Source organism: Neoarius graeffei, chromosome 10 (genome assembly GCF_027579695.1).
Source record: "Neoarius graeffei isolate fNeoGra1 chromosome 10, fNeoGra1.pri, whole genome shotgun sequence".
Lineage (NCBI taxonomy): Eukaryota > Metazoa > Chordata > Actinopteri > Siluriformes > Ariidae > Neoarius > Neoarius graeffei.
In genome coordinates this window covers 23,931,682-23,957,424 of record NC_083578.1, presented here as the reverse complement: position 1 = coordinate 23,957,424, position 25,743 = coordinate 23,931,682, and the positions used below count along the sequence as shown (strand labels likewise).

Genomic DNA, 25,743 nt, shown 5'->3' with positions numbered 1-25,743 from the left:
CATTCTCAGCTCGAAAGCGAATCAAGCGGCATGTTTCCTCTGGATAACAACTTAAAACACGTAAATAATGGAGAAAATACATTTATGACAATCTTTCGCCGCGGGAACCGCCATCTTTCTGAAATCCGCATGAAATCTCGCTGAAATCCGCATGGCATTGTGGGAAATCACTCAAACCCCTTCGTTCGGAGTCAGCTCCAGGAAAATCTCCGTTTGGAGGGGTACAGAAGCCCTACCCCTTCCCCTACCCCTCCGCGTTAACTGGGATTGGGATACCCCTACCCCTTCACGTGAACGCGCAAAATGGAGGGGAAGGGCCAAGGGGTTGGTCCAAGGGGTGAAATGGGATTCGGCCTAATTGTTGTTGCAGTTTTACAATTGGAATTTTTGTTCATTTTTGCTTGATACAAGACTTCAACTGCTCAACAGTTGCTGGTTGCTGTTGTCTGATTCTCTTCTTCATGATGCACCATAGAGTCTAAATAGGAGACAGATCTGGACTGGCAGCCGGCCAGTCAAGCACACGCACTCTGTCTCCGAAGCCATGCTGTTGTAGCCTGTGCAGAATGAGGCCTGGCATTGTCCTGCTCAAATAAGCATGGACTTCCCGGGAAGAGACATTGCCTTGATGAATATGTTTCTCTAAAATCCCAGTGTATACTTCAGTGTCAGTGGTACCTTCACACACATGCAACTCACCTACGCCGTGGGCACTGATGCTCACTGTACCATCACAGATGCTGGCTTTTGCACCTTTCTCTGATAACAAATTGGATGGTCGTGTTCACCTTTGGCACAGAGAATGCAGCGTCCGGTTTTCCTGGAAACAAGCTGAAATGTGGACTCGTCGGACCACAGCACACGTTTCCATTGTCTTTCAATCCATCTAAAATGAGTTCAGGCCCAGAGAAATTGGCAGCATTTCTGCATAGAATTGATGAATGGCTTCTTCCTTGCGTAATACAGTTTCAGGTTGCATTTCTGGATGCAGTGGTAGACTGTGTTAAGTGATGATGGTTTTCCCAAGTACTCCCGAGCTCATGTGGCTATATTTGTCACGTTAGTATGACGGTTTCTCAGGCAGTGCCGCCTGAGGGCTTGAAGATCACACACATTCAACAGTGGTTTCCACACTGAGCTGTCTCCAAATTCCATGAATCTTTTCACAATTTTATGTCCTGTAGATTTTGAAAGACCTAAATTCTCTGCGGTCTTGCATTGAGAAATGTTCTTTTTGTATTGACCACCAATTCTGCCACAAATTTTGGCACAAAGGTGTGAGCCATGACCCATCCTTGCTTGCAAAGACTGAGCCTTTGGTGCTGCTCTTTTTATCCCCCCCCCCCCCCCCCCCATCTGTCCCTCTGAGTTACATGTTGATCCTGGGATTGAGATGCTGGCCTCTTCTGCCCCTCGGACCTGCTTGATCCATCCTGGTGCCCTGTGTCTGGTCGGAGTTTTATCGCCCCACTCCTGTGAAGGACGGCCCCATGAGGACAGTTGAGGGTTACACCTGTTAAAACTGTTAATATTATAGTCAGGCTGTCTGTTGTTGCCCAAATGAGGATGGGTTCCCTTTTGAGTCTGGTTCCTCTCGAGGTTTCTTCCTCATGTCGTCTGAGGGAGTTTTTCCTTGCCACCGTCGCCACAGGCTTGCTCATTGGGGATAGATTAGGGATAAAATTAGCTCATGTTTTAAGTCGTTCAAATTCTGTAAAGCTGCTTTGTGACAATGTTTATTGTTAAAAGCGCTGTACAAATAAACTTGATTTGATTTGATACCCAACCATGATACTCTCACCCGTTACCAATTAACCTGCTTATTGTGGAATCTTCCAAAATGGTGTTACTTGAATATCCTATAAACTTTTCAGTCTTATTTTGCCTCTGTCCCAACTTTTTTGACTGTGTTTCAGGCATCAAATTCTAACTTTGCTTATATTTACAAATTACAATTAAGTAGGTCAGTAAAACTCTTGAAAATCTTTTCTTTATACTTTTGTCAGTCAAATAAAGGTTCATGTGAGTTTAACAAATCACAGATTTTTGTTTTTATTGCATTTTGGAAAATATCCCAACTTTTTCTGGAAATGGGGTTTGTACATAAATAATGTTCAGGTCGTTTTGGCCTGGGATAAACAAAGTAAAACACACACACACACACACACTATATATCTATATATATATCTATATCTATATATATATATATATATATATATATATATATATATATATATATATATATTAAAAGTATGTGGCTCTAGTACATCTGAAACAAAATGGTGGTTCTAATATCTGTCACACAAACATCACTTATTTACACTTGTACCTGTGCGCACACGTTTGTCAGGAGGATCCAACCTTGTGAAGTAGGTTGTAGGTCTATAAACATATGCAGTGGTTTTATTGCTAACATTTGAGAACGAGATAAGATATATTGGCTTTTTAAAATTCAGTTTTACACTTGTGTTGCTGTTACGTAAAATGACAAATAAAACGCCTGTTGCTAAGGAACGTTCATTAAAGAGAACCAGATGGTGAGGCACAGGAGAAGCTGATATGTTCCCTAGCATGCTATAATCATAGTTCCTCCTGGGTGTGTTGTGTTTACTTAGCGTTGTGTACATATTAGTAGGATACTACAATGAAACGTGTGTAGCATAATTATGTTTAGCATGAGTTCATTATTACTCAGCATAACCGTGCATTTGTAACTGGATGTTTGTTTGTTTATGCTGCCTGTAAAACTAATGGTATTGTGTAGCAGGTTTTGAAGGCAAATATTGATGGGTGGTGTCATGCGTTTCTCATATGCAGTCATGTTTCCCAAACAATCTGTAGAACTTTGTGCTCCAGCAAACCCAGTTTGATGCCCCAAATAATTAAGCCTTCACTGGACTAAATTGTAAGTGCCAGTGAATCTTTAGCTAGCGTGTTGCGTTGTAAGGCTGTATCATGCTTGTTGTACATTTGAGAATGTAGCTGTCGCAGAGAGGCCAGTGGTAAAGGAGCTTGGAATCGGCACAGTTGTAAAGTAGCTCGAGAGCATGGAGTTTAAGCATGAACTTCCTCTCAGATGTCAGCTGCTCCATATTAGAACCAAGTGAGGATCTGAGTTCATTAAGACATATTAAATGCTTACTCCCCTACTGATACATAAAGATTTAGAGGTGCAGCACTTACTGTATCCAATCGATCTGCCAAATATGGGTAAGGTATATAATACAGGCTTTCGTCTAAACGGGGGAACAGGGGCGCTGCGCCCTCTTACTCTCGGCGTGCGCCCCCTTACCGACTCCGTGAAAACATCCCAGCAACACTACGTGACAATGTGTCTGATCATCAAATACGTTATAATTGCTCCAAAAATATTCCAATCATAGTAGATACACCGCCAAACGGTGCAAAAACAATCCGAATTGGCGTTTTCCAGACCGAGGCGCCATGTTGTTTAGTTGTTTACTTGTCGCGGCTGCTCTCGCGAGATTTGACATGGGTTACATACAAGGTCAGCTGACTTGTAGAGCGAGATTTCTCGAGACTGAATGACCTTTCACCTACCGGCGTGGGAGCTTTTGACAGAAGTAGTTCGCGAGTTGTTTTTGTTGACACTTGGGCATTTAAAGATGTCATCCAGCAGCACGAAATGGAAGAAAGCCAAAGACTGCCTGGGGCAGAAGAAGATTACTTCTTTCTTTTTCAATGTTGACAGACAATTTGTTACAATGTCCCTCTCAGATAGCCTCAATGTCCCATTGTAGCATTTTTCAAAGGCTTTGCACGGCGGGGGGGGCAACCGGCACCATCATCCCCCCCCCCCCGCTTCGCTCCCTCACCATGGTGAGCGCCCTCATACTAAATTTTTCTAGAAAAAAACCCTGTAATATGTTCTTGGATACATCAGTGCAAAACAAATATTTGGGGCCCCATGTACAAGCCATGAGACAGGTTCCACTTTGTAGGATTTAACGCTGTGAATTTTCAGCAAGTCTTATAAGTAAAGACCCCATCTTTCTGTAATGCCAAGCTTCCTTTATAACGTTTGACAGTTGAGGTATAAGTAACTTAGGATGCTGTGTCATTCTTACAAAATATTTTCTTTATTTGGTCCCCTCCAAGGCTATGGTCACACTACAGCTCACACTACAGCTCACGATGCTTTGCGATGGGTTATTGATGAAAATGAGGCATTTTGGTGGCGATGCCTGGCGATGTGTACTTTGTACAGGCGAGCTAAAAGTTGCGGTCACACAGCAGGTGAACGCTTGGCCCTTTTCTTTTGAGGAGACTTGGCATTTTTCCGAGGATGCATGCTTGAGGGTTTTGTACGTACCGGCGTCTGGCAGGAGGATGATCGCTGATGCCTTGCTCAATAGATTTCAACAATCAGAATCAGAAACACTTTTATTGCCGGGTATGCGAACACACACGAGGAATTTGACTCCGGTACCACTTAGCTTTCATAGTACAACACAGATAAAAGCGTACACACAAAATGAACAAACAAACAAAACACAGGAATGGTGCAATAGTAGGGAATAATAGGAAATAATAGGAAATACAGAGAGAGAGTCTAACTGCAGTGATCTTCAGGGGAAGATTGTTGCTCCAGCAACGACCTTGAGGCAGTGCTGGCTGGGAGAGCCGAAGATAAGATTGGAATTTGTTTAGGCTTGAAACGGGTAGACGTGGCAGACTACCCCGCTCGTCCATTCTGGTCACTAAAATGATCCAGATCTCTCTGCAAAGCCATCAACTTCTCCAATATGGAATCCACCGAGCGGCTCAAGTTTTTAAATAGCCACAGTCTGAGTGCCGACAGCTCTGCCCACCGCTTCAATCATGTCGGGCAGCTTTATGGGGCTTTGAACAGGTGTCACCATTTTCTGATTTCCTCGATACACCAGGGCAATGCCTAGTCCAATCAGGAAAAGTCCTGTGATCATGGTTCCGAATAGGTAAATATCCTCAATGTCCTCCACAGAAAGAACCGCCAGGCACACGACACGACACTTCTCCCAAGCGTCCATCGTATATCCAGCTGTGAACGTTCTGGCAGGACAGGCTGGTTCCCCCAAACCCAGGCTTCTCATCGAGAAGATTGTGTCAATTGCGTGAAGAGACCAGTTTATCAAATCCATGAATTATGATTTGAAGAACAATGCAGAAAGGGTCTCTCAGACAAGACGAGTCAGGGGAGGAGAGGCAGAGCAATGCGAGATGAGAGGAAAAAAACACCTCCACATTATGCTACTATCAGGAGCACTATGTGGAAACATTTAAAAAAAACCTCGGCGCAGCAGCTTTCCGTGAAAGCATGAAGAAGAATTAACACAACAATTACACAAAACATAGAAAGTACGAGAGAGCGAAGTCCCGAGGTAGCCGTCCGCGGTGCCATCTTGGATGGAAAATGCGTAATCGTAACCGATCAGTGACGATCAACAAATGCGTCACCTAACCGTCACCAAACATTTGCCGAATATGCATGAACCCTTCACCCAACCAATTATGAACCTTGGCGAAGGCTCGCTGAATGTAAATGCACTTTTGAAGTCTCGGTGAAGGTTAGGCTATGCCTCGCTGCTGTGTCGACGAAGCCCCTGTGAGCATCGGGGATATGGATTTGAGATAAATACATCTCGAGGCTCGGTGAAGGTTCCCCAAGCTTCAGAAATATTCCCAAACTCATCTGCGAGTATTCGCCGCTTAGTTTGTTTTCGGCAACTCATGAGGTGGAGACACACCAACAAGCAACTTGCAAAGCTTAGAGAACATTCAACATGCATCACACGATTGGTGGCGATGCTACTAATTTTTCATCGCCAAGTATTCGCAAACCCATCGCGAGCTGTAGTATGACCAGGGCCTAAAGGACACTCTTAGACTACGTTCAGACTGCAACCTGAAACAGCCCATATCCGATTTGTTGTGAAATCCGATTTTTTTGTTAGGCCGTTCACATTACCAATTATATGAGACTTGTATGCGATCTCCAATATGAACGGAAAACGACCCAAAAGTGTCCCGCATGCGCAAATTGACACGTAATAAGCGCACTCTTCAAGTTTGCAAGTAAAGCATGGAGATGAGGCGAGACCTGGCGATGTGGTTTTTGTGGCGGCGGCGGAACTCACACAATAATCTGATTAATGTGGGCAGCAGACTAATGAGACCGAAGGTGTCAAATTACTGGAAATTTCCAGAACAATCTTATAATCTTGTAATACAGGATGGTTTAAGTTATAAATCAGTTATAGAAACTGTTTTATTTAATCAGGCTAACAGATCAACATCCAGGTCCCTACCAAATCCACCATTAGCTTGATCAATTCTATAAAAGTCTATTTAAATTCTGAAAACCGTACAAATGTTGTTGTTTTCCACCAAAGAGGCGGGATTAGCCAACGCAGAATAGTGACGTTTGTCTCTTGTTGATGACGTGTAGGTCGCATGAATGCGACCTGTCCGGTCAGACTGCAGTCGCATGTGAAAATATCGGATATGCATCGGAATTAGGACCACATATCCAAGCGGCCTGGGTCGCATGTGAAAAAAATCGGATCTGTGTCGTTCAGATTGTCAATAACAAATTGGATACAGGTCGCATATGGGCAAAAAAAATCGGATATGGGTCGTTTCAGGGTGCAGTCTGAACGTAGTCTTAGGACCAGCTGTCCCCTCTCATATGACAGCTGAGACACATGCTTCCTCTGAGACACATGAAGCCAGCCAAGCGCATCATTCTGAACTGCTGCTCAAGCTGCATCATAGGGAGTACTTTCTGCCTTCTGCTGCATGCATGAGCTCACAGATGCCCATGACTGGCTAGTGTCATTTTGATTGACAGGTGAAAGAGCACAGCCAGTTTTGCGTCTTTGGCTCCTGGCCATAGACGGCTGTGGAAATGTCAGGACTTGAAAATGAAACCTGTGGATGACCGGGCGAATGTCAAAACAGCAAAATCTTTATTAGATCAGCTTTCACGTCAGGCCCTCAGAGGGTGTGTGTACACCACTGATTGGACACACAGTGATAAATCTATGAACAAGTCATCAGACTGTATTTACTGTATCTGTTATATTTACAGCAATCGCAGTGTTCCTGACCGCTAGGGTATTTCTGCATTAGTCACAGCCGTTTTTCATTTCCTACTTCAAGCTGCAAGCTGCGCCTGGTTTTCCTGGTAATTTTGATGCCTTAAAAATGGCTAACAAATTTCCTGTTATTTTGTTTTTCTCTTCTGAGTTTATTTTGAACATTGCCTAACTTGAGTTGCATTGTCCAAGTTATGCCAGTATACCGCTAATAAGACATTTCTGTATGCAATATACACTGCTCAGCCAAAAAAAAAAAAAGGTTGCACACTAATATTTCTTTGGACCGCCTTTAGTCTAGATCAGTGTTTCTTAACCTTTTTTCAGTCACGGCACCCTTCAGAAGTATGCAAATTCTCAAGGCACCCCCATATAAAATATACGCAGTCACGCTGACACCGGCAGTGACGTTGTCAAGTCAAGTCAAGTTTATTTGTATCACGCTTTTATCAATAAACATTGTCGCAAAGCAGCTTTACAGAATTTGAACGACTTAAAACATGAGCTAATTTTATCCCTAATCTATCCCCAATGAGCAAGCCTGTGGCGACGGTGGCAAGGAAAAACTCCCTCAGACGACATGAGGAAGAAACCTCGAGAGGAACCAGACTCAAAAGGGAACCCATCCTCATTTGGGCAACAACAGACAGCCTGACTATAACATTAACAGTCCTAACATGAGGACAGTTTCGTTGATGTTATAACTCTTCATTGATGGAAAGTTGAGTGCAAAACTGTTCATGACAACTGCAGTCTTAAAGTTAGCAAGACAACTGTAGTCCTCAGCCATAAAAGCATTACTGTAAGAGTCCAGAGCGTCCTCCAGGTATAACCCTCAACTGTCCTCATGGGGCCGTCCTTCACAGGAGCGGTGCGATAAAACTCCGACCAGACACAGGGCACCAGGATGGATCAAGCAGGTCCGAGGGGCAGAAGAGGCCAGCATCTCAATCCCAGGACCAACATGTAACTCAGAGGGACAGACTGGGGGGGGAAGAGAGAGAGAAAGAAAACACATGTTGTTAGGTATGTGACATGGGAAAGGGGGCCGTGAGACAAATTTTGATGACGCATGAGGCGGCGATGATCTGCATTAGTGTAACTATCGTTTTTGGGAATTCTAATTCTCATCTCATCTCATTATCTCTAGCCGCTTTATCCTTCTACAGGGTCGCAGGCAAGCTGGAGCCTATCCCAGCTGACTACGGGCGAAAGGCGGGGTACACCCTGGACAAGTCGCCAGGTCATCACAGGGCTGACACATAGACACAGACAACCATTCACACTCACATTCACACCTACGCTCAATTTAGAGTCACCAGTTAACCTAACCTGCATGTCTTTGGACTGTGGGGGAAACCGGAGCACCCGGAGGAAACCCACGGGGAGAACATGCAAACTCCACACAGAAAGGCCCTCGCCGGCCCCGGGGCTCGAACCCAGGACCTTCTTGCTGTGAGGCGACAGCGCTAACCACTACACCACCGTGCCACCCGGAATTCTAATTCATTTTAGTTATTTCAGTGTTAGAATATACGGTATAATTTTTTGACGGCACTCCTAACGAAGCCAGACTGCACCCCAGGGTGCCGCGGCACCCCTGTTGAGAAAGGCTGGTCTAGATTATGGTGCGCATTCGCCGTGGCATTGTTTCAGCAACCTTATGTAACGTCACGATATTTATTTCCATCCAGAGTTATTTTTCATGTTTGTTTTTCGCAGAGATCTTGTACTGACGGGCGGCACGGTGGTGTAGTGGTTAGCGCTGTCGCCTCACAGCAAGAAGGTCCTGGGTTCGAGCCCCATGGCCGGCGAGGGCCTTTCTGTGCGGAGTTTGCATGTTCTCCCCGTGTCCGCGTGGGTTTCCTCCGGGTGCTCCGGTTTCCCCCACAGTCCAAAGACATGCAGGTTAGGTTAAATGGTGACTCTAAATTGAGCGTAGGTGTGAATGTGAGTGTGAATGGTTGTCTGTGTCTACGTGTCAGCCCTGTGATGACCTGGCGACTTGTCCAGGGTGTACCCCGCCTTTCACCCGTAGTCAGCTGGGATAGGCTCCAGCTTGCCTGCGACCCTGTAGAACAGGATAAAGCGGCTAGAGATAATGAGATGAGATCTTGTACTGACGATGGGAGAGTCGAACCACCTTGTAAAGTCTTCTCCAGCACATCTCAAAGACTTACAATGGGGTTAAGGTCAGGACTCCTGTGGTGGCTAATTCATTTGTGAAAATGATTCCTCATGCTTCGTGAACTGCTCTTTGACTATTTGGAGCTCTAATTTTATGCCTGTGCCATCAGGGAAGGGGAAAAAAAAATCCATCGACGGGATAACCTGGTCATTCAGGTCATCAGCTGACTTCATTTTATTGCCCCATAACGTTTCTGAGCCTCGACCTGACCAAATGAAGTAACCCCAGATCATAACACTGCCTCTAGAGGCTTGAAAAGTGGCCACTGTACACGATGGGTCCATCGCTTCGTGTGCTTCCCTTCTTACCCTGACACGCCCGTCACTCAGGAATAGGGTAAATCTGGACTGCTCAGACCACATGACCTTTTTTCCATTGCTCCAGAGTCCAATCTTTATGCTCTCTAGCAAATTGAAGCCTTTTCTTGTGATTAGTCTCACTAACGAGTGGTTTTCTTATGGCCACACAGCTGTTTAGTCCCAATCCTGTGAGTTCTTGCTGTATTGCGCATGTGGAAATGCTCTTACGTTCACTATTAAATACAGCTGTGAGTTCCACTGTCAAATTATTTTTTTTAAACAATTCATCTTCACCAAGCGTTTAAATGATCTCTGATCACAGTCAGTCGAGATTGTTTTCTCGATCACATTTCTTCTGCGAAGTTGACAGTTCACCACCGTCCTTCCAGGTTTTAATAATGTGTTGGACAGTTCTTAACCCAATTCCAGTAATTTCAGCAATCTCCTTAGTTGTTTTCTTTGCCTGTTGCAGGCCAATAATTTGACTCTTCTGAAACGCAGTAACATCTTTCTCATAACCACGGAATACACCTTCCGACATGGTTGTTTAAGAAAGGAAAAGCTACTCACTGCATCAATTAAGGTTAAAAAGAATTGTTGCTAACTGAAAAATTGTTTTATCACTGTAGTCATAAAACAATCTAAGGCTCTTAAGTATTTTCTCATTTAAATCCAAACGACTTTTTTTTTTTTTTTGGCCAGTAAGTGTATTTGAGCAAGTATAGTAGCAGAATGTCAAGTTTTTTAAATTTGTTACTTGCACGTCTGTTCAAGTTACCAATCAAAAGTTTCGACACACCTGATGATCGGAGTTTGTCACTTTACTCTATTAGTATAATAATAATGACATCGCAAAAAAGAAATCCGTTATAAACAAGACATAAAACGATTCACAATTTTAGGGTAGTATCTCACTGGGTTGCGACAGCACACGACTAGTTGGAGGCATAACAATTGCGATAAAATATGTGAATTGGCGACGATTTTCACTTGGAATCACACTGAATTGATATTCGCATATTTTATCGCAATTGCTGTGTCTCCAACTAGTCGCAGGCTGTCGCAGCCCAGTGAGATACACTCGCACTTCCTGTCTCAGGGAAACTGACTTGAGAAGGGTTCGCGACGGCTTTGCGACACCAGCGACGCATTTGCGGCTATTTTGAGAGAAATTTTGTCGCACGAATTTTTTGAACACGTTCAAAATTTCAGCGACGAAGGAGCGACACTTTGCGACTCCTGCGAGGAAATTGAGAAGCCCCGCGAATGTTTCAAGACACTTTTGAAACCCTCTCGCGAATGACGTTCGCAAGCTGTCGCAGCCCAGTGAGATACTGGCTTAAGTAATGCATTTGTCAAGCAAATCTCATCTCATTATCTCTAGCCGCTTTATCCTGTTCTACAGGGTCGCAGGCAAGCTGGAGCCTATCCCAGCTGACTACGGGCGAAAGGCGGGGTACACCCTGGACAAGTCGCCAGGTCATCACAGGGCTGACACATAGACACAGACAACCATTCACACTCACATTCACACCTACGGTCAATTTAGAGTCACCAGTTAACCTAACCTGCATGTCTTTGGACTGTGGGGGAAACCGGAGCACCCGGAGGAAACCCACGTGGACACAGGGAGAACATGCAAACTCCGCACAGAGAGGCCCTCGCCGGCCACGGGGCTCGAACCCAGGACATTCTTGCTGTGAGGCGACAGCGCTAACCACTACACCACCGTGCCGCCCCAAATCAAAACTATTTAATATTTTATAAAATCCTTGGTATCGTCTCCAGGCCAATAATTTGACCCTTCGGAAACACAGTAACATCTTTTCCATGATCATGGCAATGTGTCTTCCATGCTCATTTTTAAAGAAATGAGCAGCCACTCACTGCATCAGTTAGGGTTAAAATAATTTTTGCCAGCTGAAAAACATTAATCACGGCAGTAATTATCCAGTGAAAGTGTTTGCTTATTTAGATCCAAACGGTGACTTTTTTTTTTTGGCCAGGCAGTGCCTGCCTGCATTTTTCTTTTTTTGTTGTTTTTAAAGCATGATGGCTTGAGAGGTGTGTGCACATGTTTTGACAGTAATATTTTGCAACAGCATATTGATGTCAATGCAGTTTTCTTGATTCTGTGTTAAATGTTGAAAATGATAAATGTATTTGTGACATACCGATCCGTAATCCCCATCGCTTGTGTTTCTTGGCAGGGCCTTACTGACTGTAACGTAAAGCCAGGTAAGACTTCATATATTTTTAATCACCTTATTCCTCATCGTTTAGTAAGAACCAGTGCAAATTCTAACATACGGAAAGATCGGATTGATGAAACTGCGGTACGACACAAACCGAGTGGTAATTTGAGTCCAAATAAGTTAGCTTCAAGTGGACACATGCTTCTGCTCACTAATCTCTTATTTTCATGAGTTTGAGGTGCTTATAGGGGTGTTCACACGGCACATATTTGCATCGATGCTGCACCGATGTATTTTGTTGCGATATATCTTACACCGGTGTAAATTTTGTGGAGCGTTCACATGGTCACAAATCTGCTTACCAGAGAGAAGCGTGTTAGCACCGGTGCAGCCCCACTTGCGTTCACACAGCAGTTTTTGCGACCGTGCTATACGATAGTAATAATGCGGAAATGAAATATGCGCATGCGTGAAAATGTACTTCCTTTTCCCGGTTGTCATGGCATCACCAAGCGCTGGGAAAACAACGTGGATGAAGACACCAGTGTTGCCAGATACTGCTGACGTTTTCCAGCCCAAAATATGTTCAAATCCGCCAAAATGCACTTAAAACCGCCCAATCTGGCAACACTGGAAGACACGCAGTTGTTGTTGATATTCGCCATTTTGGAAGCGCAAAATACCAGGATGCAAATTATGCAATGCCCGTATGTAATCAACTCTGCTCACGCGTAGCGAGTCTACCCCTGTAGCGTTCGGACGTCCCATTTTATATCGGTGCTGCCCCGCAAACTAGCATTTACTCCGGAGTAAATTTCTTAAACCCCCTCCCGAGCAGGGTTAGATTTGCACCGGTTTAAGCAGCTTTCAGGGGCTACACCGGTATAACTTTGTACCGTGTGAACGCTCTACCGGGGCAGCCCCGGTGCTACACCGGAGTAAAAGTTGCCGTGTGAACACCCCTTTTGTCGTAGGTTGTTGCAAATAAAGACGTCTGAAAGCTGTAAAAGGGCACTTGAAAAAATATTTTTAGAACGTTAAATATAGCCCAAGAGCATTAGCTCAAAATTGAGTCCAACCCGGAACAAATTAGTAACAAGCTGAATTTTTCAGAATATGTTCAGAATACCCTTAGGAATAACATACTAAAAGTCCCCGGGAATCCACCTTGTGCTCTCTGAGAAATTCAAGATGGCGTCCAAAATGGCCGCAGATTGGAGATTTTTCAATATCTCATCTCATCTCATTATCTGTAGCCGCTTTATCCTTCTACAGGGTCGCAGGCAAGCTGGAGCCTATCCCAGCTGACTACGGGCGAGAGGCGGGGTACACCCTGGACAAGTCGCCAGGTCATCACAGGGCTGACACAGAGACACAGACAACCATTCACACTCCCATTCACACCTACGGTCAATTTAGAGTCACCAGTTAACCTAACCTGCATGTCTTTGGACTGTGGGGGAAACCGGAGCACCCGGAGGAAACCCACGCGGACACGGGGAGAACATGCAAACTCCGCACAGAAAGGCCCTCGCCGGCCACAGGGCTCGAACCCGGACCTTCTTGCTGTGAGGCGACAGTGCTAACCACTACACCACCGTGCCGCCCGATTTTTCAATATCTCAGGGATAAAACATAATATAAATGCAATTAAAATGTTAAATTATATGTTCTCTCATACAAGCAATGCAAATTCACCATTGTCACACTGTTAAAATTCAAATTAACCAAGATTACAAGGTCATTAATGTGGAAATTACATGGAATTTGATGGTTGACATGATTGACAGATTAGCTTAGTAGGCTACCTACATACATGAACATAATGTAAGACAACAATTAGACATCAGTTTCCTTAATATTTAGTGCATCTTTAAGCTTTGATAAAATATTAAAGGGAAATTAAATTTGAGAAAACTATCTTCTAAAACTACAATGACAAGCTGTTTCAGTACACTTCTTCAACATTCCGGCGACTTTCATGACAAAAAGGTCTGCCTCAATAAAAGCTCTTGCTTATAAACAATGAGTAGACTTAAACACTTCTCAGTGCCTCAGTTGTAATGCTTGGACCTTTGTTGTACCATCAATGAAGTAGGGAATTTATTCAAGCTTGTTTAAGGGTGGAAAAAAATTAATCTTTGAGTTTCTAGCGCCAGTCTTTAGTACTAGCAATGCCAGTGTGTTCGGACAAAAAATGACTAAACTCAGCATGACCTTTTAAAAATGACTGAACTCAGCATGACCTTTTAACATGCCATTTTTCATTTTACACCACCAATTTACTTTAATTAATCTCATTTCTCATTATCTCTAGCCGCTTTATCCTGTTCTACAGGGTCGCAGGCAAGCTGGAGCCTATCCCAGCTGACTACGGGCGAAAGGCGGGGTACACCCTGGACAAGTCGCCAGGTCATCACAGGGCTGACACATAGACACAGACAACCATTCACACTCACATTCACACCTACGGTCAATTTAGAGTCACCAGTTAACCTAACCTGCATGTCTTTGGACTGTGGGGGAAACCGGAGCACCCGGAGGAAACCCACGCGGACACGGGGAGAACATGCAAACTCCACACAGAAAGGCCCTCGCCGGCCACGGGGCTCGAACCCGGACCTTCTTGCTGTGAGGCGACAGCGCTAACCACTACACCACCGTGCCGCCCTACTTTAATTAATATTAATGAAAATAAGTGCTCCAACCCCTAGTAATTATGTTTGTTGTTTTGTGAACAGAATAGGATGATACGGAGTGAACGAGTAACCAATGGATCCACACTCTATAATCGGTAGTGTACATTAAATAGCACATGTATAGATTTATAATTTTAAGTCTGTAATTATTAGTCCTAAACATTAAGAACTGAAGCCATTTCAAAAACATATGAGATATCTTCATGATACCATAACGATTATTTTGTCATAACAGTCATTGTTATTTCTTCTTGGATGTGAATTTATGGGCCAGGGCGTTTCAAGATTGATACTCGATTCAAGGATCGGACTGGATGAAACCTACACACATTCATAGTACTGTGCACATTCATAAATGTGAACTGATGAAGTGCCAAAAATATGACAATCTAACCAGACATGGCAAGCGAACACCTTATACACAAATATACTATTATAATAATGTGTACATTGTTATTATATAATGTTAATACTAGGGCTGTAACAATATGCAAATCGAAATCGCAATACGCAGAGCCACGATCCGTGTCGCGATACAAGAAGGCAGAATCGCGGTACACCCTTTCAAACTTCTCCTCAGCCCAAAAACAGAGGCGCTTCCAAACTTCAATTTATGAATACTTTACTTTTTATTTAAATTACATTTTAAACTTACTTAAATTACTTTTATTTTTTATATCTATTAGTAAGTCGTTTTTTCGCCGACCTGCGACAATCTTCTGCGAGTCACGCAACGTCCACACTCGCCACTGGCAGAGCATTCATTTCTTTTAAGCGGTCGCCATTCTGGTTGCGACGCGGGGAGCGAATCTGTAAACAAGCAGCTCATTGGCTGGCTAGGTGTGCCACAAGCCAATCACAATCACTTGACCGGAAAGGCATGCAGTGTTGCCAGATTGGGCGGATTTAGGTGCTTTTTGGCTGGTTTTGAACATATTTTGGGGTGGAAAACGTTAGCAATATCTGGCAACACTGAAGGCATGTCTGCTTGGGCGGAAGCCTTCTGCGGCAGTTACATTTTGACACGCGAGCAATGTTTCACCATAAAAATTCCGTAATTTCCATCTGTTTTCCGCGATCACAGAAAATCATTGGCCCTATGAGAGTGAGACAGTGAGAGAGCCCCCCCCCCAAAAAAAAAAATCTTAACGGATTTACACGATTTGGAAAAATGACTTTTTCAGAACCGAAAAAAACAGAGCTTCCGGCTCAACAGTATTATTTTGAGAAATAAAACAGTCTTTGGATATACATTTGTTCATTTTTGCATACATATTCTCTGCAGTGGTCTGAATTATTTGTTATTAAATAGTTAATGTAAGTAAGTAAATGTTAATAAGTCAAATTTACTACTTTTAAAATACATTTAAAAAAAATCATGGGTGTATCGAATCGTGGGCCAAAAATCGCGATACGAATCGAATCGTGAGTTGGGTGTATCGTTACAGCCCTAGTTAATACACAGAGTAATTAATACACACATGTTGGAATTTACTCTCCTACCCTACAAAACATGTATTCTGACCTTTTAATTGCATTAATATTTTGTTTTGGGTCTGAGATATGGGCAGATCTCCATTTGGCGGCCATTTTGGACGCCATCTTGAATTTCTCAGAGAGCACAAGGGGGATTTCCGGGGACTTTTAGTATGTTATTCCTAAAGGTATTCTGAACATATTCTGAAATTTTCAGCTTGTTACTAATTTGTTCCGGGTATAACCCTATTACTCCTGGGCTAATAATAGTAGAGTAGTATTAACATGCAGTTAATCTTTTGTTTTTAACTAAATTTATCACATCATGTAGCTGTACAGAGACAGTTATGGACGTGCTTGTATGTATAACGCTGTTTAATAAGCTTTTCCATTCTGACAAAATCAAATAGAAAATTAAAGAGTTTTCCAAATTCACTTGCAAGTCCTTCTGCTGTTACACAGCCGCAAGCTCCATTTCTCAGGAGCTCTCGCGGACCACATTCATGGCGGACTCGGACTCCATTTCCGCAAGCGCTCAGCTCGCCAGCATACTGATTACACTCGCACCTGTCGCTAATTACACAACCGCTCAGTACGTTACGCCTGACAGTGCCGAGCCTTGATTATTACTCTGATTAATTTGCCCATATACACTACCGTTCAAAAGTGTGGGGTCATCCAGACAATTTTGTGTTTTCCATGAAAAGTCACACTTTTATTTACCACCATAAGTTGTAAAATGAATAGAAAATATAGTCAAGACATTTTTCTGGCCATTTTGAGCATTTAATCGACCCCACAAATGTGATGCTCCAGAAACTCAATCTGCTCAAAGGAAGGTCAGTTTTATAGCTTCTCTAAAGAGCTCAACTGTTTTCAGCTGTGCTAACATGATTGTACAAGGGTTTTCTAATCATCCATTAGCCTTCTGAGGCAATGAGCAAACACATTGTACCATTAGAACACTGGAGTGATATGGGCCTTTTCCACTACCCTTTTTCAGCTCACTTCAGCCCAACACGGTTCGCGTTTCGACTATCTCAGAGCAGCACGACTGAGCTCACTTCAGCCCTACTCAGCACCCAAAACTCGCACGGTTTTGGAGTGGGGCTGAAGCGAGCCCAACCGAGCCGAGTGGGGCTAGGGGCGTGAGGAGACACTCCCCTGTGCACTGATTGAGGAGGAGTGTCCTCATATGCCCACACACGCCCCGCGAGCACGCTGGGATCTGTAAACACTGTAAACCTGGAAGAAGAAGAATTACGACAAAGAAGAACACTAACGACTCCATGTCCTCCATGTTTATTGTTTGCTATCCGGGTCGTGAGACTACCGCTTGAAAGGTCACTGATGTCACTGTTTGCGCCGCCTAACGACATCACGTGACGTCCACCCACTTTCGCTAACTTCACCCAATGTGTCCACCCACTTCCAGCTAGCACGGTTCAGCGCGGTTGTAGTTGAAATGCAACTCCAACAGCCCCGCTCAGCTCGACTCAGCACGGCACGGCTCAGCCCAACTCAGCCGTGTTGATAGTGGAAAAGCCCCAATAGTTACTGGAAATGGGCCTCTATACACCTATGTAGAGATTGCACCAAAAACCAGACATTTGCAGCTAGAATAGTCATTTACCACATTAGCAATGTCTCATCTCATTATCTCTAGCCGCTTTATCCTGTTCTACAGGGTCGCAGGCAAGCTGGAGCCTATCCCAGCTGACTACGGGCGAAAGGCGGGATACACCCTGGACAAGTCACCAGGTCATCACAGGGCCGACACATAGACACAGACAACCATTCACACTCACATTCACACCTACGGTCAATTTAGAGTCACCAGTTAACCTAACCTGCATGTCTTTGGACTGTGGGGGAAACCGCATGTCTTTGGACTGTGGGGGAAACCCACGCAGACACGGGGAGAACATGCAAACTCCGCACAGAAAGGCCCTCGCCGGCCCCGGGGCTCGAACCCGGACCTTCTTGCTGTGAGGCGACAGCGCTAACCACTACACCACCATGCCGCCCCATTAGCAATGTATAGAGTGTATTTCTGATTAGTTTAAAGTGATCTTCATTGAAAAGAACAGTGCTTTTCTTTCAAAAATAAGGACATTTCAAAATGATCCCAAACTTTTGAACGGTAGTGTATAGGACCCTTTTTTTTTTTCCTTCCTGTTTACGGTCGTAGCCTTATCTCTGATACCCTGTTTGCTTATTTCCTGTTTACTCTCATTGGTCTGTGTCTACTGATTGCCTTTCAGTGTGTGACGTGTGAATTTATAGCTAGTTTTTTTGTGCTTATTTTTAGAATTCTAATCTGTCAAATTTAACTGACGTTAGATGTAATTAAGACATCAATAATTAATATAGGCGAGCCAGGTTTCCATTACGAACCAGCCTCCTGCTGCAGCTCCCAGGTGTTGGAGAGATGCCATGCTTTGTCGTGCTTTGCGAAAGGTCTTGCGTGATCCTTGCTGAGAAGGTGCTGAAAGGAATACGTCATACTGACATAGAATAACTGAAATAAACAAACCGGGGGAAAAAAAGAAGTGAAACATTACAAAACAGGCCGCCAAAATGAATGAAATCGCCTCATGGCATATACAGTGGTGCTTGAAAGTTTGTGAACCCTTTAGAATTTTTTATATTTCTGCATAAATATGACCTAAAACAACATCAGATTTTCACACAAGTCCTAAAAGTAGATAAAGAGAACCCAGTTAAACAAATGAGACACAAATATTATACTTGGTCATTTATTTATTGAGGAAAATGATCCAATATTACATATCTGTGAGTGGCAAAAGTATGTGAACCTTTGCTTTCAGTGTCTGGTGTGACCCCCTTGTGCAGCAATAACTGCAACTAAATGTTTGCGGTAACTGTTGATCAGTCCTGCACACCGGCTTGGAGGAATTTAATCCCATTCCTCCGTACAGAACAGCTTCAACTCTGGGATGTTGGTGGGTTTCCTTACATGAACTGCTCGCTTCAGGTCCTTCCACAACATTTCGATTGGATTAAGGTCAGGACTTTGACTTGGCCATTCCAAAACATTAACTTTATTCTTCTTTAACCATTCTTTGGTAGAACGACTTGTGTGCTTAGGGTTGTTGTCTTGCTGCATGACCCACCTTCTCTTGAGATTCAGTTCATGGACAGATGTCCTGACATTTTCCTTTAGAATTCGCTGGTATAATTCAGAATTCATTGTTCCATCAATGATGGCAAGCCGTCCTGGCCCAGATGCAGCAAAACAGGCCCAAACGATGATACTACCACCACCATGTTTCACAGATGGGATAAGGTTCTTATGCTGGAATGCAGTGTTTTCCTTTCTCCAAACATAATGCTTCTCATTTAAACCAAAAAGTTCTATTTTGGTCTCATCCGTCCACAAAACATTTTTCTAATAGCCTTCTGGCTTGTCCACATGATCTTTGCTGCTCATCTGCAGTTTGCTAATGTTCTTTTTGGAGAGCAGTGGCTTTCTCCTTGCAACCCTGCCATGCACACCATTGTTGTTCAGTGTTCTCCTGATGGTGGACTCATGAACATTAACATTAGCCAATGTGAGAGAGGCCTTCAGTTGCTTAGAAGTTACCCTGGGGTCCTTTGTGACCTCGCTGACTATTACACGCCTTGCTCTTGGAGTGATCTTTGTTGGTCGACCCCTCCTGGGGAGGGTAACAATGGTCTTGAATTTCCTCCATTTGTACACAATCTGTCTGACTGTGGATTGGTGGAGTCCAAACTCTTTAGAGATGGTTTTGTAACCTTTTCCAGCCTGATGAGCATCAACAACGCTTTTTCTGAGCTCCTCAGAAATCTCCTTTGTTCGTGCCATGATACACTTCCACAAACATGTGTTGTGAAGATCAGACTTTGATAGATCCCTGTTCTATAAATAAAACAGGGTGCCCACTCACACCTGATTGTCATCCCATTGATTGAAAACACCTGACTCTACTTTCACCTTCAAATTAACTGCTAATCCTAGAGGTTCACATACTTTTGCCACTCACAGATATGTAATATTGGATCATTTTCTTTAATAAATAAATGACCAAGTATAATATTTTTGTCTCATTTGTTTAACTGGGTTCTCTTTATCTACTTTTAGGACTTGTGTGAAAATCTGATGATGTTTTAGGTCATATTTATGCAGAAATATAGAAAATTCTAAAGGGTTCACAAACTTTCAAGCAGCACTGTAAAAAAAAGAAAGTTCATGGGAATCGCCTGTTTGTGTGGTTTGCCAACCAAAGGCTCCACATTTGGGTCTTCTTCAGCCCAGTGCAGAGTTCCATTGTGCCTTTTGCACACAAATTTGACTATTGCTTTATTCGAATCACTAATGTGCTTATAAAGAACCGTGTCCATTCACGTTGCGATTTACATTTGCAAATTACATGTTGACACGAAACCACATTTACCTACGTTTTACGCTGAGGTTCCTATGATTATCAATATTAACTGATACTTTATTTTCCTTGTTATTACCTACACTGCTCACCTGATATTTTTATTGGTTATGATTATTTAATTGTAAATCAAGTGTTTTTCCAGTTGTTAAACTCTAAAGCTTATTTCCACACACTGATCAAATGTGGGTTTGATTGTACAGATAAACGAGTATACTCATTTTATGATCAGATTTGTTCATATAAAACTTTGATGAATAATGGCCATTGTGTATGTATGTGTGTGGATATGGGTCCGTCTCAGAAACTGGTCTCTCATTTGGGACATTTATGGTCAAAAAATAAATTTTCTAATTTTTTTTTTTTTGCATTTACCTAACACTCAGTGTTTCTTTTGTCATGTTTAATAAGAATAAAGATAGCATCTTGCTTTATCTGGCCTCCACTGTGGAAATTTTTTTGATTACAATTCAAATTGATTTACAAATAAAATAAATCCATCATGAAGAATTAAAGCCCCTCCTTCACAGATGAGTGAAAATATTGAATACATTTCCTCTTTTTGATTGTTTGGGTTAAAAATGCCAAGTTATGATGACTGAATTGATTATTCACTTAAATATGAATAATATGATACATTTTGGGTATTTGATATGGCGAAATAAATAGGACACAATGGAAAAATCAAGAATGCACCGGAAAGATGAGAATAACGGCGGTGGTAAAAGAAGAGCGACTGTACCGGCTGAAGGTCGCGCGGGTCTCTGCTGCGGCGCACGAGCGAGCAACTGGACATCACTACCGCACCAGACGGAGCGTGAGGCGGGGGCGGGGCAAAATGACTGGCCATAGATTCTATCAAAAGTTCGATCTAAATTGACCATGGTTGCAAAATATTGGCCAAAAATACGCAAACACTACGAAATATGAAAGCAAGATGAAAAAGAAACATTCTATTGCCTTATACTGCAAGACTAAAACCAAATAAAACTGTCAAAGCTCACCTTTTCAGTGATAACGTCCGAACAGATCACCCGCGTAACAGATAGACCGCAAATGGAAGCACAATCAACTTCTAACTGCTGGAGTGGAAAATTCCATTCTACACATGCAAATTGTTAATGTGTGTCCTTCCCCGCACACAAATAACACGCTATGGTGAAAAATAGACCACAACTCATTTTATAGCTCAGAAATTCATACAAGACCAGCTACCATCGTAACATATTCTGTAAGAAACATATTCTATACCTAACTTTTTAGCTTTCGTTTTAAAAACAAAATCGCAGATTTATAACTAAATGTTTATATGGCGTAGTGATTTTAAGTTACTACTTTTGGTGAGGTTGTGACCTTGACCCTGAGGCTTTCCGTTTAGATCAAAACACACGATCGTATTGGTTTTGGGTATGTGGAAAATGGAGTTACGACGGTGATGAAATATTTTGCATGATGTTTTATTACGGTTATGATTATTCTGTGAGCGCACCAATCCTTAGGTGTATAAAGTTACAACTTAAAATACAATTAGTGATAACTGTCGACTTTTCAGTGGACTACAACCTTTTTAAGGGAACGCGATGCATGTTTATCATGTCCCAGATCAAGCCGCCATTTTTCCACAAATTTGCAGAATTTTTGTCAAATTCTGAATATTCACATCAAAGATTTAGTTTTATCTGTATTATTTCGTTCATCATTTTATTTCAAATTAAAACCAGCATCACCATTCAAAACCGTATAGTTTATTGACTGTGAGTATATTTAGTGGGGTAGATAAAACATCTAAGCTGTATATATGTCACAGTATATGGCTTCAACATCATAATTCTGTTTATGCATTTATTTAACTTTGATATCGGCTTTCCTGAACAGGAACTATACCGATGCATATAAAATCAACTATGTGAACATAAACAATTATCAGAAACAATAGTTCTTCATTCTGTTTTAAAGCACTTTCGACAGACATTGTCTAAAGCTTTTATCTGATTTGGAAAGCTCTTTTTTTTTTAACTAAATACAGACATGGTTATGTATTGTAGATATGTATTATCAGCAAGATGGTATGAAAGGATCAACCCATGTCAAGCATTCATACATTATTTTATCAGAAGTGAACTCTAAGGCAAAGCTAAAATGGTTGCTGTGTAATTTTTGCTGTCTCTTTTTTTAATAGGTGATATATGCCTTGATCACGATGACAGTGTTTATGTGAGCGGTCTTGCTGCTCATGCACTGTTGTGTCGCGGTCATCAAGGCTTGCGTCCATGCTTAAGAATCTGGATTAACATTACAACTGCAGGTATATTGACACTGAAATATTTTTAAAAAACCAGTTTTTGCATTTCCGGGTACTCAAGGGATCAGTGAGTGCTACGTATTTCATAATTGTATGTACACAAATAGTATTTTTAAGTTTATGGGCTTTGGTCTGCTTTTTCTTTAGGAATCCAAGAGGCAGCAGCTCCGTCCAGTGAAAATAGCTATAATGAGAAAAGAAGTAATAACACCTTAAACGAGCATGGAAGTGGGCTGGGACCGTCTGTTTCCACATCAGTGTCTGTCCAAGTGTGCTACCAGGGCCCAGACTTCTCAGGTTCAAAAGAGCTCACTTTCACAATGCCCTTCTCAGATGACTATACAACACAGGTAACGTCATGTTACAGTTGCACAAGAAACATTCCAATGTTGTAATACATCTCCTTTATTGTGTAATGTCAGTTATAATAATCGCCCATAGTCAGCTGGGATAGGCTCCAGCTTGCCCGCGACCCTGCACAGGATAAGCAGCTACAGATAATGGATGGATGGACTATTAATCAGCACTGGATCATGACCATAGATTTTGGTGGGTCAGGACAACCGTAATAAGAATGCAGCCTCGAACAAAATTAAGTCAAGAGGCAATAAAACTTCCATCCATCCATCATCTGTAGCCGCTTATCCTGTTCTACAGGGTCGCAGGCAAGCTGGAGTCTATCCCAGCTGACTACGGGCGAAAGGCGGGGTACACCCTGGACAAGTCGCCAGGTCATCACAGGGCTGACACATAGACACAGACAACCATTCACACTCACATTCACACCTACGCTCAATTTAGAGTCACCAGTTAGCCTAACCTGCATGTCTTTGGACTGTGGGGGAAACCGGAGCACCCGGAGGAAACCCACGCGGACACGGGGAGAACATGCAAACTCCACACAGAAAGGCCCTCGCTGGCCACGGGGCTCGAACCCAGGACCTTCTTGCTGTGAGGCGACAGCGCTAACCACTACACCACCGTGCCACCCATGGTGGAAAGTGACGTTTGATTAACGGTGGTATAGAGGGTTAGGATTTGATAAGTTATTTACTTCTTCCTAATCCTTCCCGAACATTATTATGTTATTGCCTTGTGGCTACGCTATTCTGTTTATGACGATGTTTTGATGATTTGCATTTTTTATTTTTTGTTTTTATATCTTCTTTACTGTTCGGAATAAAGCAATCAATCAAAAAAAAAGGCCCTCACTAGCCGCTGGGCTTGAACTCAGGACCTTCTTGCTGTGAGGCGACAGTGCTAACCACTACACCACCCCGCAATAAAACTTATGAGACTTATTCAGACTTATGCTATAGGCTATTATCTAGTGAATTTCTAGAGTAACTCTGTAATAGATATTTGACAGTCAAAAACAGTCATCCATCTTCCAGTCTAGCAATTCGTTTTGAGCAGTTTTCAACATACTTTTGTTCAGTTGTGTTTGATAGAGAGTGTGTTCCCATCACCACTGTCACAGTGTATGAGGTGAACACATAAGAGGGAATGTCATTAATCAGTGGTGCCAGGTTTCAGCAAACTTCACTGGAAATAGGAGACACATTTTCTTCTTTTTTCAGCCTTTGCATGGGAAACAAGCCCCGTGTCCGAAATCACTCACTAATCACTATATAGTGCACTGTATAGTGAGTTTGCCATTTTGTAGTGCTGTCCGAATGTATAGTGAGAATTATTACACCCGATATAGTGGACTCAATGTATCCCACAATGCACCGTGAAAAGTAGTGTACAACCAGTGGTCACTAACCAAGCAATATATCCCATCATGCATTGCAGTTGCGCTGAAAGAAAAGTGTTGGGGTGAATGGACGGAGGAAGAAACACATTATAAACGGACGTTCAAGTACAATTAAAAATAGTAAGAGAAGGGGGTGTCGTGGATAAGGCGCCATACCATAAATCCGGGGACCCGGGTTCGATTCCGGCCCGAGGTCATTTCCCGATCCCTCCCCGTCTCTCTCTCCCGCTCATTTCCTGTCTCTACACTGTCCTATCCAATAAAGGTGCAAAAAGCCCCAAAAAAACTTTAAAAAAAATAGTAAGAGAATAGAAAATAAGCTAAAATAATAGAAGGCAGAAAAAATACAAGAATAAAAGTTCCAGTGCAGAGCGAGGAATTAATCAAAAGCCTCCAATTTGATCGAATAAAAAGCAGCGGCAAAGAAGAAAGTATTCAGCCTTGATTTAAACGAACTGAAAGGTGCAGCAGACACAAAGTGCTTTATATTTATTAATGTGGGAAATACGTGCAGTATAATATGTATTTATCGCAAAAATACATGCATGTATTTATTATTTCGAAAACCCACCAGCCAACTGATCTGGCACGTTTTAATTGTGTGACAGTAATGACGTAAATAATGGAGCCGCTGAGTTGTGTCCGAAAGTGTTTTTACATTTTACCAATGAGCTCACTATATAGTCCTCTATCTAGTGATTCCCTATATAGGGAGTAGTGAATGAGTGAGTGATTTCAGACACAACAAAGATCACTGAGGTGCACAAACAATTCCGGTTTATGGACATGATCCACACCATAAAACCCTTTCCCTCTCCCAATCTTTGAAATATATTTCAGTAGGGGTGGCACGGTGGTGTAGTGGTTAGCGCTGTCGCCTCACAGCAAGAAGGTCCGGGTTCGAACCCCGTGGCTGGCGAGGGCCTTTCTGTGTGGAGTTTGCATGTTGTCCGCGTGGGTTTCCTCCGGGTGCTCCGGTTTCCCCCACAGTCCAAAGACATGCAGGTTAGGTTAACTGGTGACTCTAAATTGACCGTAGGTGTGAATGTGAGTGTGAATGGTTGTCTGTGTCTATGTGTCAGCCCTGTGATGACCTGGCGACTTGTCCAGGGTGTACCCCGCCTTTCGCCCATAGTCAGCTGGGATAGGCTCCAGCTTGCCTGCAACCCTGTAGAACAGGATAAAGCAGCTAGAGATGATGAGATGAGACATAGAAACCATCCACTGCTAGATTTACTTTGCTGCACCGCACATCCATGCTAACTCAAACACTTGCATACACGAGTTGAGACTTGACGTAA

At 42.8% G+C, this 25,743-nt stretch overlaps 1 protein-coding gene across 4 annotated transcripts in view; it reads left to right on the top strand.

Moving 5' to 3' along the window:
* wu:fl23c11 (interleukin-17 receptor C) overlaps window positions 1-25,743 on the top strand; it is a 62,295-nt gene that overhangs the window by 21,211 nt on the left and 15,341 nt on the right. For all 4 annotated transcript variants that reach the window (XM_060931587.1, XM_060931586.1, XM_060931584.1 and 1 more), the window contains exons 3-5: window positions 11,795-11,822; window positions 22,561-22,686; window positions 22,831-23,033. In XM_060931587.1, coding sequence (XP_060787570.1) covers window positions 11,795-11,822; window positions 22,561-22,686; window positions 22,831-23,033 — 357 coding nt within the window. The remainder of the gene's footprint in view (window positions 1-11,794; window positions 11,823-22,560; window positions 22,687-22,830; window positions 23,034-25,743) is intronic.